Source organism: Chiloscyllium plagiosum, unplaced genomic scaffold (assembly GCF_037043375.1).
Source record: "Chiloscyllium plagiosum isolate Xiang-an unplaced genomic scaffold, Cpla_swu_hap1 HiC_scaffold_6, whole genome shotgun sequence".
Taxonomy (NCBI): domain Eukaryota; kingdom Metazoa; phylum Chordata; class Chondrichthyes; order Orectolobiformes; family Hemiscylliidae; genus Chiloscyllium; species Chiloscyllium plagiosum.
Genome location: NW_028270144.1, coordinates 125707707 through 125722978, shown reverse-complemented (window position 1 = coordinate 125722978; position 15272 = coordinate 125707707). Strand labels below are relative to the sequence as shown.

General features: G+C 48.0%; 1 protein-coding gene across 5 annotated transcripts in view; it reads right to left on the bottom strand.

Annotated features, from left to right (window-relative positions):
* Nucleotides 1–15272, bottom strand: part of gdpd5b (glycerophosphodiester phosphodiesterase domain containing 5b) — a 250916-nt gene that overhangs the window by 14796 nt on the left and 220848 nt on the right. For 3 of the 5 annotated variants that reach the window (XM_043692479.2, XM_087988434.1, XM_087988436.1), the window contains one exon: nucleotides 966–1078. In XM_043692479.2, the coding sequence (XP_043548414.2) occupies nucleotides 966–1078 (113 nt within the window). Of the gene's footprint in view, nucleotides 1–927; nucleotides 1079–15272 lie in introns of all 5 variants that reach the window. The other 2 variants (XM_043692480.2, XM_087988435.1) reach the window with 1 other exon arrangement.

Genomic DNA, 15272 nt, shown 5'->3' with positions numbered 1-15272 from the left:
AGCCAAGCTCACTACAACTCTGGAAGAAGTTTTCTTTAATTCATTCATGCAATGTGGGTGTTGCTGGCTTGGCCAGCGTTTATGGTCAATCTCGAAATGTCCTCAAGCCACCATCCTGAACAACTGCAGGGACACCCAAATTATCCTCATCTTGTGTCCTATCCTTCCCTACATGGAGGTTGCTTAAATCTATAGATCAAGACCCTTCACCAATAACTCTCTAGAGGAGAATCACAGAAAGGTTATGTCCAATAAAGAAGCCACTCAGCCCATCATTAGTGTGTGCACTGCACTGAATAAACACTTTCTGGTCCCACACCCCAGCACCTGCTCCATAGCCTCGTAGGTTCCAGCTCTTCAGGGACAGATCCAGGTTCCATTTTTAATGGAGTTGATGGTTTCCACCTCAACCCTCAAAGTGAGCAACGAATTCCAGCCACCAAGAAACCTTTGGGTGATGAAGCCTTTCCTCAGGTCCCCTCCAATCCTGCTACCAATCACTGCCCTGGGGTCACTGATCTCCCTGCTCCAGAAAACAGCTCCCTCCCTGTCCACTCCATGCAAGCCCCTCATTATTTTGTAAACCTCAATTAAAGTCAGCCCTCAGCCTCCTCCATTCGAAGCTATATATACCTTGCCGATAACATGGTGACCAGAACTGCACATGGAACTCCTTTCAGGAACAATATCTGCCTTCCTTACCTGGTCTGGGCCTACACATGACTCCAGGCCTGCAACCGCCCTCCGAGATGGGCGGAGCGAGCTACGCAGTTCGAGGGGCAAGCAACAAATGCTGACCTTTCAGAGTGACACCCCAACCCCGTGAAAGAAAGCTTGCATACACTAAGTAATCTAATCTAATCTAATCTAATCTACACACGCGCGTTCTGAAAGCTGTCTCATGACTAAGGAAATAGTCATTCTCACCTTGATCAGTTAAAGATGCAAGCAGGGTTGCATCGTACCTGCAAAGATGAGTTTCTCTTTCATTATGTTGACATCCTTGCTTGATCTGCGGACTGCCGCACTCAGCATAATCTGTTCCGGGTTATAGGTCCTCATACTACCCAGCCGCCATCTGCAATGTGAGAGAACAGTTTTTATTAAAAAGCAGTACACTCTCGTGCTTCAGTGTTTATTTTAGTAACATTAAGGAAACCTGACTAACAATCTCAACCCCAGGCCTGCAGCTGGGTCACCCCCACCTCCCCGAGGGAAGGATGTGACTCGTTCTAACTTTACCCCCTCCTTCAGATTCTGCAAAACAACTGAACTTGTTTTTGGTCCATCATTGCGCTTCATCTGGATAGGCTGACCAAAATCTGGGAATTCGGAGGAAGGGTCACTCGGTCAGAAATGTTGACTCTGATTTCTCTCCACAGATGCTGCCAGATCTGCTGAGCTTTTCCAGTAATGTCTTTTTGTGTGACCAAAATCAGGAATTGACCACATCATAGTTATAGCAGAGAGTCATAGAGTCAAAGATGTACAGCATAGAAACAGACCCTTCGGTCCAACCCGTCCATGCCAACCAGATATCCCAACCCAATCTAGTCCCACATGCCAGTACCCGGCCCATATCCCTCCAAACCCTTCCTATTCATATACCCATCCAAATGCCTCTTAAATGTTGGAATTGTACCAGTTTCCATCACTTCCTCTGGCAGCTCATTCCATCCTGATGAAGGGCTTTTGCCCAAAATGTCGATTTTACTGCTTCTCGGATGCTGCCTGAACTGCTGTGCTTTTCCAGCACCACTAATCCAGAATCATTCCATACACATATCATCCTGAGGAGTCTGGCCCCTTCAATTGAGTAGAGGAAGGCTTGACCTACCATCAATCTAGTAGGACAAAGCTCCTCCCAGGCCACATCCACATTTCCAGCAATTTAAAAAAAGCATACTGAAATAACTCTTCAGAGACTGGCATCCCATCACCAATCACCCTTTCTTTACAAAGGCATAGCCTTTGACAACAGCACTGCCTCTCTCTGAGTCAGGCATGACAGCAGCTCCATATCCTTGAAGTTTATCCTTTCCTGTCAGCCATGACTCCCTGACTGGACCAGATTAACAGCCCCGATCAGGGAACTCAGATTCTATCATGTTCAGCTGGCTGACCTCATTACAATCACTAGACTCACAAAACGAAAAATTCCTTAGGACTGAAAAAGCATGTGCATCCCACTCTAAGAATGAAATTACCATCTTCATGGGTAACACAACAGCAGCTTGTATTCATATAGCACCTTTAAAGTGGCAAAATGTGAACATTGCTGAAATAAAAACACATTTTTGTCAAAGCTTTTCACCTTCCACTCATCAGGACTTTCACAAGAATTCCAGCGCAAAGGAAAATGCCATTGAAACTACGGACTTTAATTTGTGCTTCACAGACCAAGGATATTTACACCCACTCTGCCTGTTTCAACTCAACAAAGACAGGCACAGATACTCTCCAGTGCATTAATTAGGGCAACTGACCAATTAAAGTCAACCTCTCTGGTTTAAATTTAAACAAACTTGGCAAACACTATTAGTCATAGGAGCAGAATTCGGCCCACTGCTTCGATTTCTGACTGCACCTCATCTTCTGCCTGGGCAGCCTACAGCCCGGACGACTCAACCTTTGAGTTCTCCAATTTCAAGTAACCTCCCTTTTCCAACCCCTCCCCCTCCCTTCCATGCCTTTCATTGACCCTTCCTCCCAGCCACCAACTGGATTCATTCCTCCCATTGACCAACCAGTCGTACCCTCTACCTGTCTTCACCTGTCCCCACCCACCCTGCCCCCGCCACCCACTTTATCTGTAGCTCCCCTTACACCAACCCCCAGTTACACACGAAGGGTCACACCTGAAACATCAACTCCACCTCCTGCCTGGCTTGCTGTGTTCTTCCAGCCTCTTGCTTGTCTACCTTGGAATCCAGTAATCTGCAGGGGTTTCTTTGTCTCTATTTGATATTTTATCATGCCTGATAGGTTTCTTAACCCCGTTCTCCTGCCTTCCACATCCCCTTACCAATCAAGAACAACCAGCATTCCAGAATCAAAGGTCCAACATTTGAGACAGAGATTAGACATTAGAGCTAAAAGCAGCAAGGAGGGGACACGAAAGGTCCTTAGTAGATAGGATTAGGGAAAACCCTAAGGCTTTCTATAGGTATGTTAGGAATAAAAGAATGACTAGGGTAGGAATAGGTCCAGTCAAGGATAGTAGGGGGAAGTTGCGTGTGGAGGCGGAAGAGATTGGGGAGACACTGAATGAATACTTTTCTTCAGTATTCACTCAGGAACAGGGCATTGTTGTCGATGAGAATACTGAGGCACAAATAAGTAGAATGGATGGCTTTGAGGTATGTAGAGAAGAGGTGTTGGAAATCCTGGAAAAGGTGAAAATAGATAAGTCCCCTGGGCCTGATGGCATTTATCCTAGGATTCTCTGGGAAGCAAGGGAGGAGATTGCAGAGCCATTGGCCTTGATTTTTATGTCCTCTTTGTCTACAGGAGTAGTCCCAGAAGACTGGAGGATAGCAAATGTGGTTCCCTTGTTCAAAAAGGGGAGTAGGGATAGCCCTAGTAACTATAGGCCGGTGAGTCTCACTTCTGTTGTGGGCAAAGTCTTAGAGAGAATTGTAAGGGATAGGATTTATGCACATCTAGATAGGAATAATGTGATCAAGGATAGTCAGCATGGTTTTGTGAAGGGCAAGTCGTGCCTCACAAACCTTATTGAATTCTTTGAAAAGGTGACGAAGGAGGTTGATGAGGGGAAAGCGGTAGATGTGGTATATATGGATTTTAGTAAGGCGTTCGATAAGGTTCCCCATGGTAGGCTACTGCAGAAAATACGGAGATATGGCATTGAGGGTGAGTTGGAGGTTTGGATTAGGAATTGGCTGGATGGAAGAAGACAGAGGGTAGTAGTTGATGGCAAAGTTTCTTCATGGAGTGCCGTCACTAGCGGTGTTCCGCAAGGATCTGTTTTGGGACCATTGCTGTTTGTCATTTTTATAAATGACCTGGAAGAGGGGTTAGAAGGTTGGGTGAGCAAGTTTGCGGATGACACGAAAGTCGGAGGAGTTGTTGACAGTGAGGAAGCATGTGGCAGGTTACAGCAGGATATAGAGAAGCTGCAGAGCTGGGCAGAAAGGTGGCAGATGGAATTCAATGTAGCTAAGTGCGAGGTGATTCACTTTGGGAAGAATAATAAAAAGATGGGGTACTGGGCTAATGGTCGGATACTTGGTAGTGTGGATGAGCAGAGGGATCTTGGTGTCCATGTACACAGATCTCTGAAAGTTGCCACCCAGGTAAATAGTGCGGTGAGGAAGGCATATGGCGTACTGGCTTTTATTGGTAGAGGAATTGAGTTCCGGAGTCCTGAGGTCATGATGCAGTTGTATAAGACTCTGGTACGGCCGCATCTGGAATATTGTGTGCAGTTTTGGTCGCCATACTATAGGAAGGATGTGGAGGCATTGGAACGGGTGCAGAGGAGGTTTACCAGGATGTTGCCTGGTATGGAAGGAAAATCGTATGAGGAAAGACTGAGGCACTTGGGGCTGTTTTCACTAGAGAAAAGAAGGTTTAGGGGTGACTTGATTGAGGTGTACAAGATGATTAGGGGGTTAGATAGGGTCGACAGTATGAACCTTTTCCCGCGTATTGAGTCGGGTATTACAAGGGGGCATAGCTTTAAATTAAGGGGGGGTAGATATAGGACTGATGTTAGGGGTAGGTTCTTCACTCAGCGAGTCGTTAGTTCATGGAATGCCCTGCCAGTAACAGTGGTGGACTCTCCCTCTTTATGGGCATTTAAGAGGGCATTGGATAGGTATATGGAGGATAGTGGGTTAGTGTAGTTTAGGTGGGCTTGGATCGGCGCAACATCGAGGGCCCAAGGGCCTGTACTGCGCTGTATTCTTCTATGTTCTATGTTCTATGTTCTAGATGAGGAGTAATTTCTTCTTTCAAAGGAGAGTGGATCTGTGGAATTCTTGACTGCAGAGGGTCAGTAAGGCCGAGATGGACAGATCAAGGGTTATGGAGATAAAGGCAGGGGACTGGAGTTGAGGATTACCAGATCAACCATGATCTCACCGAATGATGGAGCAGAAACGATCAGCCGCATGACCTACTTTTCTCTTATGGCAGTGAGCTACCATCTTGTCAGGATATAAATATTAGCCCAGTCAACAATATCCACATCCCATGTATTAAAAAAAAATCAACTAATTGCTGCATTCTCTACCAAATTGCTAAACAATCAGCACACACTTCTCATACAGTATAAATGCCCGTTCTCGCATAGAGTCATAGAGATGTACAGCACGGAAACAGACCATTCGATCCAACCCGTCCATGCCGACCAGATATCCCAGCCCAATCTAGTCCCACCATCAGCATCCGGCCCAGATCCCTCCAAACCCTTCCTATTCATATACCCATCCAGATGCCTTTTATATCGGTGTTCTTGCAAAGTGCCCTGACACGTGCAAGATGAAAAGCTTCCATAACAGTCGGTTTCTTTTCAGCAGTACTCAAGTTGCGTGGTACCAAATGACTATTTGTAATGAAATGTCCCAATACACTTGACAGCAGCATTACTAAACCAAAGTAATGCACCAAGTCACGCGAGGACATAGTTGATCAGGTGCCCAATCGATTTTCCAAAGATGTAAATTTTAAAGGAGCGCCTCAGATGAGGATATGGAGAGATACAGAGAGGGAATTCCAGAGCCGAGGGAACTGAAGACCCAGTCACCAGGAGAGGGAGGGGGATTAATATCAGGGGTGCACACGAGGCTGGAGTTAGAGGAGCAGAAGGAAATGCTGACGCATTAAAAGGACAGTAGCAATGTGAGCACGCTCAAAAAGCTCCGCTTCACATTGCTCATTCGTCAGGATGACCAAAATTATACCAGGCACCTCCTTCAATTTCCAGGAACTGGGCATGCAACATTTAATCAGTATTCTGCTTCCTCTCAATCACTGTCACTGAGAATGTTTTCCACAATTTAATTTTCCTTATGGTGCCAACAGACTTAAAATTATATTGACAGATCACAGAGACTAAGGTGTAGATTGAACCTTGAAAAATGGTAGACAGATGCATCCAAATAATTTTTCTAATTTAGAGAAAGGAATCTAGAATTCAGTGTTGAACGATGACCAGGAGTCCATTTTCAGGGAAAAGCCCACCTGGTGCACTTATGGTCTTTAGGGAAGGGAATCTGTCATCCTTACCTGGTCTGGCCTACATGTGACTCCAGAACCACAGCAATGTGGTTGACTCTTAACAGCCTCCAGGGCAATTGGGGTGGACAATAAGTTCTGCCCCAGTGACACCATTATGTTGTGAATGATTTTTTAAAAAATGGTGTTCGATACTCTTACAAGTCTAGATGCTGGAAGCAGGTTTGCTCCTGGCTTGGAAGGGGGGGGGGGGGGGGGGGGGCTAGAGAGAGGCATTGGGAGGTGGAGGAGAGAGGCATTGGGAGGCATTGTCACTGAGTCAGGATCCTGGAACATCCTTCCTAACAGCATAGTGGGTCTACACCAAGTGGTTCAAGGCGACACCTCACCACCTTCTTAAGGGTAACAAGAGATGGGCAACAAAAGTTGGTACAACCAGGGATGCCCACATCCCACGAATGAAGAATAAAATAAACAGGGCAAAATCCCCCAGGACAGGTAGACAGAATAGTGAGGAAGGTGTTCGCTGCTTGCCTTTATTGTCAGAGCACGAGTATAGGAGTTGGGAGGTCACGATGTGGCTGTACAGGACATTGGTTAGGCTACTTTTAGTACACTGTGTTCTGTTCTCATCTCCCTGCTTTAGGAAGGTTATTGTGAAACTTGAAAGGGTTCAGAAAAGATTTACAAGGATGTTGCCAGGGTTGGAGGGTTTGAGCTATAGAGAGACTGAATAGGCTTGGGCTGTTATCCCTAAAATGTCAGAGGCTGAGGGGTGAGCGTATAGAGGTTTATAACATCAGGATGGGCATGGATAGGGTAAACAGAAAAGGCCTTTTCCTCAGAATGGGGGAATCCAAAATTGGAGGGCATAGGTTGAAGGTCTGGAGGAAAAGATTTAAAAGGGACCTTTTGGGCAACGTTTTCACGCAGAGGGTGGTGCGTGTATGGGAATGAGCTGCCAGAGGAAGTGGTGGAGGCTGGTACAATTACAGCTTTTAAAAGGCATCTGGAGGGGTGTTTGAATAGGAAGGGTTTGGAGGGATATGGGCCAAGTGCTGGCAAATGGGACTAAATGATTTTAGGATATCTAGTCAGCATGGATAAGTTGGACCGAAGGGTCTGTTTCCGTACTAAACATCTTATGACTATGAATGAAGCAGATATTGTAAGCAGCTTGGTTGACCCATGACCCCAGCTTCCAGGGTTCAGAGGCCAGATTCCATCTTGCATACACCCCCGAGCCTCCCCATACCCATTGCCTCATTCCCCAATGCCTGCTCCCACCTCCCTGCGCAACATTTTGGGTGCAGTGATCCTTCCTCAGAACTCATGGTAGCTGAGAAAATGTTGGTTTATATGCTGGGTGACATTGATGGAAACCTTCTACACTTCACCCAACCAGCAATTCAGGAGCCACGGTTGCTGTGCAACATGTTGCTAGGAGACACAAGGAGCAGACCTGGCTGCAGATTCTCTCATATCCCAAGTCCTCTCCAGAGGGTGATAATGGGCCAGTGTGCAGAGAACAAGCTACAAATTCAGAGCTCTTACTGGGAAACGAGTTTAGATTCATCCTGAACCTTAAATGCTCCTTTCAGAAGGAAAAGACTTGGCCAACTCCCCAGTGCCAAACTGATTAAAGGCACAGTTTGTGCATGTCACACAAAGAGGCCTTACACACTCTGCAAGACTGGCTTAGTAATAGTCACATTGATGTGACAAAAAGATCCCACTGGTGCATTAACACGCACTGAAGCAGGTAGATTAGGTCAGTTTTAAGGAGTGGCTTCAAAGAGTATGGAGAGTTAGAGACATGGAATGATGTTGGTTTGTGGATGTAGGGTTTAGGTTCCGGGGATACATAAGACACAACCGTTAACAGCAGAGTGGTCAAAATCAGAGAAACCCAACCCAGAGATAGGGGAGTGCAGGCATCTCAAAGGAAGGGCTGAAAGAAGGTGAAGAGAGAATGAGAGCTCTGGCGATGGGTGGGTTGACACAGGAATAGTAGGCCATTCAGCCCATTAAATCTGCCCCACCATTGAGGTCACGGCAACTGCATTCAAGAGAAGTTTGATGTATGAAGGATGAATGGGATCTGGAGAGCAAGACTGGAAGGTGTAATCAGACTAACTGGAACCACACAAGATTCACCAACACAATAGTTGGGCTGAATGGAATGGCTGTGTTGTAGATTCTTTGTAAAATGGACTTTTCTTCATCATGCCCCAGGACACACTGGCAACAGGGACAAGGTGGTAAACTGACAACTCAAGGCCAGACCAAAGTTGGGGATTTTGGGGTCCAACTGGCAGCTGGGCTGGGAAGGGGACGGGTTTGGGAGGGTAGTGGGGTGGGAGGAGTGGAGGTAGGAAGGTTGGCTGGTGTTATCCTATCAAGCATGGCACCTCCCCCCCCCCAAAGGACTATGGCCCATTCAGCGAGCCAGTAGCTCAACAGCGCCACGAGGAGCAGTGATCGCTGCTGGAATTGCACTTGGGGAAGAGCATTCATTGATGATCAGCTGCCCTCACGGTAAGTGGAGTGTTGGGCCCTGTAGAGCAGGCCCTGCCAAAGGTGGAAGGGAGGGGTGAACGTTATTAATGAGGGAAGATACCTAATGGCAGCTTCGCCTGTCCTCACTCCACCAAGGGGCTCCTACGTCCAACTAAGAATTACCCTCCCAACATGGCACCATGGGATTTGTGGGGAGGAGGCGGGTGGTTCCACTTGTAGGGCACCGGGAGTGACACCTGGCACCTTCCCGCACTATTTTGCCAGCTTCTGCTTTTCAGCCCATTCCCAGATGACCATATAAATTCCCACCAGGAAGTCCAATGGGCCCAGTATTTTAGGATAAGTTCTGGTAACGTGTTGCAGTCAACCTCCCTTCCAATGGGAGTCTCAGCTTGGTCATGGTGACCCGGGCTTCACAGTCAACCAGCTTTCTTCACTTTCAACTTCCCATCCAATGAGTGAAAACCAGGAAATGGTAAATAGAAACAGGAGTACCCCCAACCTACTCCAATCACCCCGGAGTAATTGAAATTGAGGGAATCAGTCTTTTTGTTACATACACAAGGGTTACAGAGCCAAGATGAAGTTTATGTACAACTCAGCAATCATTTAACTCAAGACTAGAATGAGTTCAAGAGGCGAAATGGCCTCCTCTGGATTCTAATTGAACATTGGAAAATGTTTCTCTCGTGTGTGCAGTGTCCTTGACATTGAAAACTACCCCAACACAGCAGGCACAATATTAAAGCTTAGGGTCAGGTAGGATTATAGGAACAGGTGATACACCACATTCATTTGTGGAATGCTATCTTGGAGGTCATCTCATCCCTGACAATCAGCTCAGACTGAGAATCAGAAACATTGTTTCCTCAGATCCAGAACCTCAATGGGCAGTCATTTATTGCTCATCCCTAGTTGCCCCTTGGGGGTGAGTTCCTTCTTGAACCGCTGCAGTCCATGCGCGTAGGTGCACCCATAATGCCCTTGGGGAGGGAATTCAAGGATTTTGGCCCAGTGACACTGAAGGAACAGCGATATATTTCTAAGTCAGGACTGTTTGGGAAGTGTAAATGTATAAAATGCTGACCAGTCAGTAAAAGCTAGATCAAATTGACAAAAAAATCACTGCAAGGTCCCTAAACTCCAACCTTGTCCCCCACCCCACATATAAATATCTTCTATAATGGAGCAGTCCAGGCATGATAGCAGAAATGTCCTGGGATGTTCCATTTAGGGATAGACCGGGCCCATCAACATCAATCAGCAAGTTGCAAAGGGTCACTGGATCAGAACCATTAACTATGTTTTTATTTCCACAGATGCTACCAGACCTGCTGGGTTCCTCCAGCACTTTTGTTTTTTTTATTTGAAAGGAGTAAGGGTTTCTGTCCGAGTGGAGGTGGAAGATGGCCCCTGAGAGTGAGAGTTGGAAATGAGTTCCTTTCCCAAAAAACGGTTACCTCCCCTTGTCGATCAACAAAGGCAACACTGCCGTTGAAGGGGAGGGTGGGTGGGGAGACGGTAATAGATCCATGCTGATGAGCCAGGGGCTCAGGAAGCCCACAGATGTTTTGTTGATCAACAAGAGGACGTTATGGTTTTGGGGGGAAACCAAGCAGGACAGTAGAGTTAAGGCCACACTGGCCATGATATTACCAACTGGCTGAACAAACCCGATGGGCCAAATGCCACTCCTGTTTCTTACATCTTTATGGCAGGCGCTGGTTCTAGTCTGGTGCTGCTCAGTCCCAGAGTCACTAGAAGGTTTTCACCAAAACATAATAGAGAGAACAAATTTTCAACTCCACCTCTTTCGGGTCTGGAATGCACTGCCTGGAAATGTGGTGAGGCAGGTTCAATTGGGGCATTCAAGAGGGGTATTGGATGGTTCTTTAGATAGAGATGGTGTGCAGGGATATGGGGAAAAGGCTGTGCGGGAGCGATGGGCCAAATGGACATGTCCTGTGATTCTTGTCTTCGTGCCCATTCGAACTAGAGTCAGCAACTCCAGCAGGTGGCAAGGCATATTGATCCCTGGGGTGATACAGGAGCAGGGATGTCTCTCTGCAATCATGCAGGGCCTTGATGAGTCCATACCCGGAGTATTGTGCACAGTCCTGAATGGCAGAAAGGTCATTGAACCTGAAACCAGCTTTCTCTCCACAGATGCTGCCAGACCTGTTGAGTTTTTTCCAGTTTTGTTTCAGTTAGGTCTATATTCACTGGATTTTACAGGAATAAGTTGGGTGGGAGTCATGGGGGAGGGGAAGAGGTGTGATCTCATTGAAACCTATAAAATTCTGACAGGGTAAATGCAAGGAGGATGTTCCCAATGACCAGGGGAGTCTAGAACCAGAGGGTCACAGTCTAAGGATACAGGGGGTTGGCTATTTGGGGACTGAGATGAGGGCTCACCCAGAGAGGACTAAGCCTGTGGAATTTCACCAGAAAGCGGTTGAGACCAAGACATTGAATGTTTTCAAGGAGGAGTTAGACATCATTCTCAGGGCTAAAAAGATCAAAGGATATCAGGAGAAAGCAGGGAGCAGGGGACTGAGTCGGATGATCTACCGTGATCATATTGATTGGCGGAATAGACTCGAAGGACCGAATGGCCCAGTTCAGCTCCAATTTTCTTTGTTCCTGTATTTCCATGTCCTTAAGGGGGACACTGAGGAAAAGGTTCTCTATGGTTTAGGAGAATGAGAGGCAATCTCACCCAAATGGACAAACCACTGCCTCCCGGGGCTGGAATATTGAGAACGGAGGAGCATGTCCTCAGATTAAGGTGTCAGTTATTTCAGACCAAGGGGAGTAATTTTTTTCCCCACACTCTGAGGGTGGTGAACCTTGGGAATTCTGTACCCAGAGCCTTGTGAATAGTTGAAAATGTGTTGCCGGTAAAGCACAGCAGGTCAGGCAGCATCCAAGGAACAGGAGAATCGACGTTTCGGGCATAAGCCCTTCATCAGGAATGATCTCCAGCATCTGCAGACCTCACTTTCTCCTTGTGAATAGTTGTCCATTGATGTCATTTTCCACGGACATCCTCATTAATCATAATCTCCCCCTCAGCCCGAGCCGTATGCACACCCACAGGGTGGCGGGGGTGGGTGGGGAGAGAAACGAGATGGGATTCCTGACTCAACCTCCCCACCCCAACCCACCTCCGCTCCCCATACCCCACCCCCACATCCCCAACCCCTCCCCTGCCCCCACACAAACACAGGATGAACTGAGGCCATTCACAGAATCCCAGTTTATAGCCCGACTCCCAACCCCCTCGCCACCACCAACCCCGCACTCCCGTAACACCACAGTACAGAGAAAGATCCCGAGGCCTATTCCCCACTCAGCGTCTCAGTAGCACCGGCGAGAGTCAGCATTCTCAGACCAGGAGTGACGGAAGACAGCACGCGATTGAGGGGGGTCAGGAGAAGGGAGACAGTGGGAAGAGAAAAACAGGGGCAGGAAGGAGGGATGGATGGATGGGAGGGGGGAGGTGGGGGAGATGGAGGGGTGGGAGGAGGGAGGTGGGAGAGATGGAGGGTGGAGGGATGGGACGGGGAGGTGGGGGAGATGGGATGGGAAGGGAGAGGTGGGGAGATGGAGGGGTGGGAGGAGGGAGGTGGGAGAGATGGAGGGTGGAGGGATGGGACGGGGAGGTGGGGGAGATGGGATGGGAAGGGAGAGGTGGGGAGATGGAGGGACGGGAGGGGGAGGTGGGCGGAGCAGGAGGTGGGTGGGTGGGGGGTGGAGGGGCAGGAGGGGTGGGGATGAAGGAGGTATGGGGAGATAGAGGGGAAGGAGAGGCAGGGAAGATAGAGGGACAGGATGGTGAGGGGGAGAGGGAGAGGGAGAGGGAGAGGGAGAGAGAAAGATGGGGGGAGGTAGAGAGGCAAGAAGTTGGGAGGAAAGACAGCAAGGAAGGTGTGGTGGTGGAAAGGGGAGTGGGATTTGGATGGGGACAAGGAGTGAGAAGTAGAGTTGGGAAGATGGGTAGGCAGTTCCAAGGAAGGAGCAGCAGGGATGGGCTGGGACAGAACCCCAATTTACACCTTTCTTTGCCCTGACTGAGCCTCCCCCTAGAACAGTGCAAAGGTCCGACTGGAAGCGGTAGCATTACCTGATCAAGTGATAGCTGTGAAATGCCAGAATGCAGCAGAGAGCAAGAGTGAGAGTGAGAGAGAGAGCGAGAGAGAGAGAGAAAGAGAGACAGCGAGACAGCGAGACAGCGAGAGAGCGAGAGAGAGAGAGAGCGAGAGAGAGAGAGAGCGAGAGACAGCGAGAGACAGCGAGAGAGAGAGAGAGACAGTGAGAGAGAGCGAGAGAGAGAGACAGCGAGAGAGAGAGAGACAGCGAGAGAGAGAGAGACAGCGAGAGAGAGAGAGACAGCGAGAGAGAGGAGGAGAAAAAGGAGTGGAGGAAAAAGAGCAGAGGAAGATAAACATCAGTGAAAAGCAGAAAAAGGTGAAAGACACAATGAAAAAGGGTGAATGCAGAGCAGGGGCATTGTTCAATGCTTCTAAATTGTCCATCGATGAAATTTTAAACAAACTTTGTTTCTCCCACATTTCAGATCAGGCCAAACAAATTGCATTGTACAAAAACACAATGATTAGAGGGGTCATGGATTGAACGATACCCCTGAGTCATTCTCAATGCAAAAGTGCATTCAAGCATTGAAACTGTTCCACAGCATTGTGCCACTCTTAATAACAGCTCAAAATCTCCCCCTTCTCCCCTCCATCCCCTAGCTCTCGGACTCCACCTGATTCAGGGTCTCTGGCCTGATCTTGGGTGGGATGGGTGCTGGGATTGGGACCAGTTTCCACTCCCTTCTCCGGTTCACCAACGCAAGAAGTAGGGAGTTGACATTCGGAAGGTTGAGCTTTAAGGGGATGAAGGGTCTAATTGTTTTCCTTTCCCCATCTCCACCCACCAATAGCCCCTACCATGGTGACAGCCGACAGGGCTGATCCAAAACCCTGAGCCGCAGTGTGCAGGCACAGTTCGAGACTGACCCACTAATGGACTTAGCCACCAATTTCCGAGGGCAAACAAATGGAGCGAGGCATCTAATGGCATACAATGGGGGAGATGATGATTTACCAATGCCTGTGCAAGTTCCAGGCGCTCCTTGGATCCCATGCAAATAAACTGACACTTACCTACCAACCCAGCGTGGATGAGAGTGTCTCACCAACCTGGCAGAGAGAGAGAGAAACAAAACAAAAACTTGCTCCCCCCACCCTGACCCCACAGGGAGAACAGACACTTAACCAAGCAACACGGGTAGGGAGGCAATTAAAAAAGAAAGGACATTTACCCACTAACGCAGCAGGAAATGTAACACTTACACCCGCTAATCCAACATGGCAATGACACATCAACCAACGCAGTCAGGAGAAAAAAAAAGAGGGAAATAATCAAAAGGAAAAATGCACAGCAACGCAACCGAAACGTCACTGAAAGGCTGGGCGATGGGAAGAGATTAGGTGCTCAAAATTGTTGCTGGTGGAATATGGGGAGGGAGGGATTGGAATTGTACACAGTTGAGAATGAAAGGGGAGGGGTGTCTTGGAATGGGTCAGGAAAGATTGAGGTCATGAGGATCAAGGATCACGAAGGATTCCTCGCCTGGCTAGTTGCTGATCAATGTACCTTGGGAGAGACTCAACAATATCCTCCTACAAGTATCTCAAGCTGTGCTTCTGAACCTCGTTGGCAAACTGTGCCTCCTCACCTCCCTCATGCACCCTTTCCCCAATAGTCCCACTGTTTTCACTCCCGAAATGCCTGGCAGCATGACACTTGGGAACGGGAGGTGCTCGGAGGTGGTCGCAGTGGGGGATTGAGATGGACAGGCCTGTTTTCCCATTAGGAACCAACTCCACATCACTCCTGAGCAACATCGGCCTCCAGTAACTGTCTGTGAACCAACAATATCAAAACCTCCAGCAGACCTCTGACAGGCCATTGACAGTAATAACACCATTCAAATAAATAGCGGTGGTGCCTGTTTTATATTCACCAGCTCCACTCATCACATTGAAGACAGATTTAGATGTGCTCATGCGATGTCAAGGTAGACAAGGCTATGGGCCAAGTACTGGAAAATGGGATTAGAATAGTTAGGGAGTTGTTTTTGACCAGCATGGACCCAATAGGCCGAATGGCCAAATTGCCGAATTTTCTGTGCTGTGGTTCTCTATGACTCTACTTTCATGCAGCAAGCGCTCAGGGTCTGCAGTCTACTATCTGAGAGTGTGGGTGAGGCAGGTTCATTGGAGTCTTTCAGGAAGGAATTAGATAGTTAGTGGAAAAAGAACAACGTTTATGGGGATGAAGGTGGGAGAATGAGACTCTGTATTTTTCATTCAGAGAGCCTGTACGGAAATGATGGGATAAATGGCCACCTTCTGCACTGTAACAATCCTAAAGTTCTGTGACTTTTCCCCTTTCCTTATGTCCCTCTTTGCAAAATTCCTTCCCCCCCCCATACACCCTCTACTAAACCTTCAAAAAGGAGGGAGTCATGGGGTGAGGTA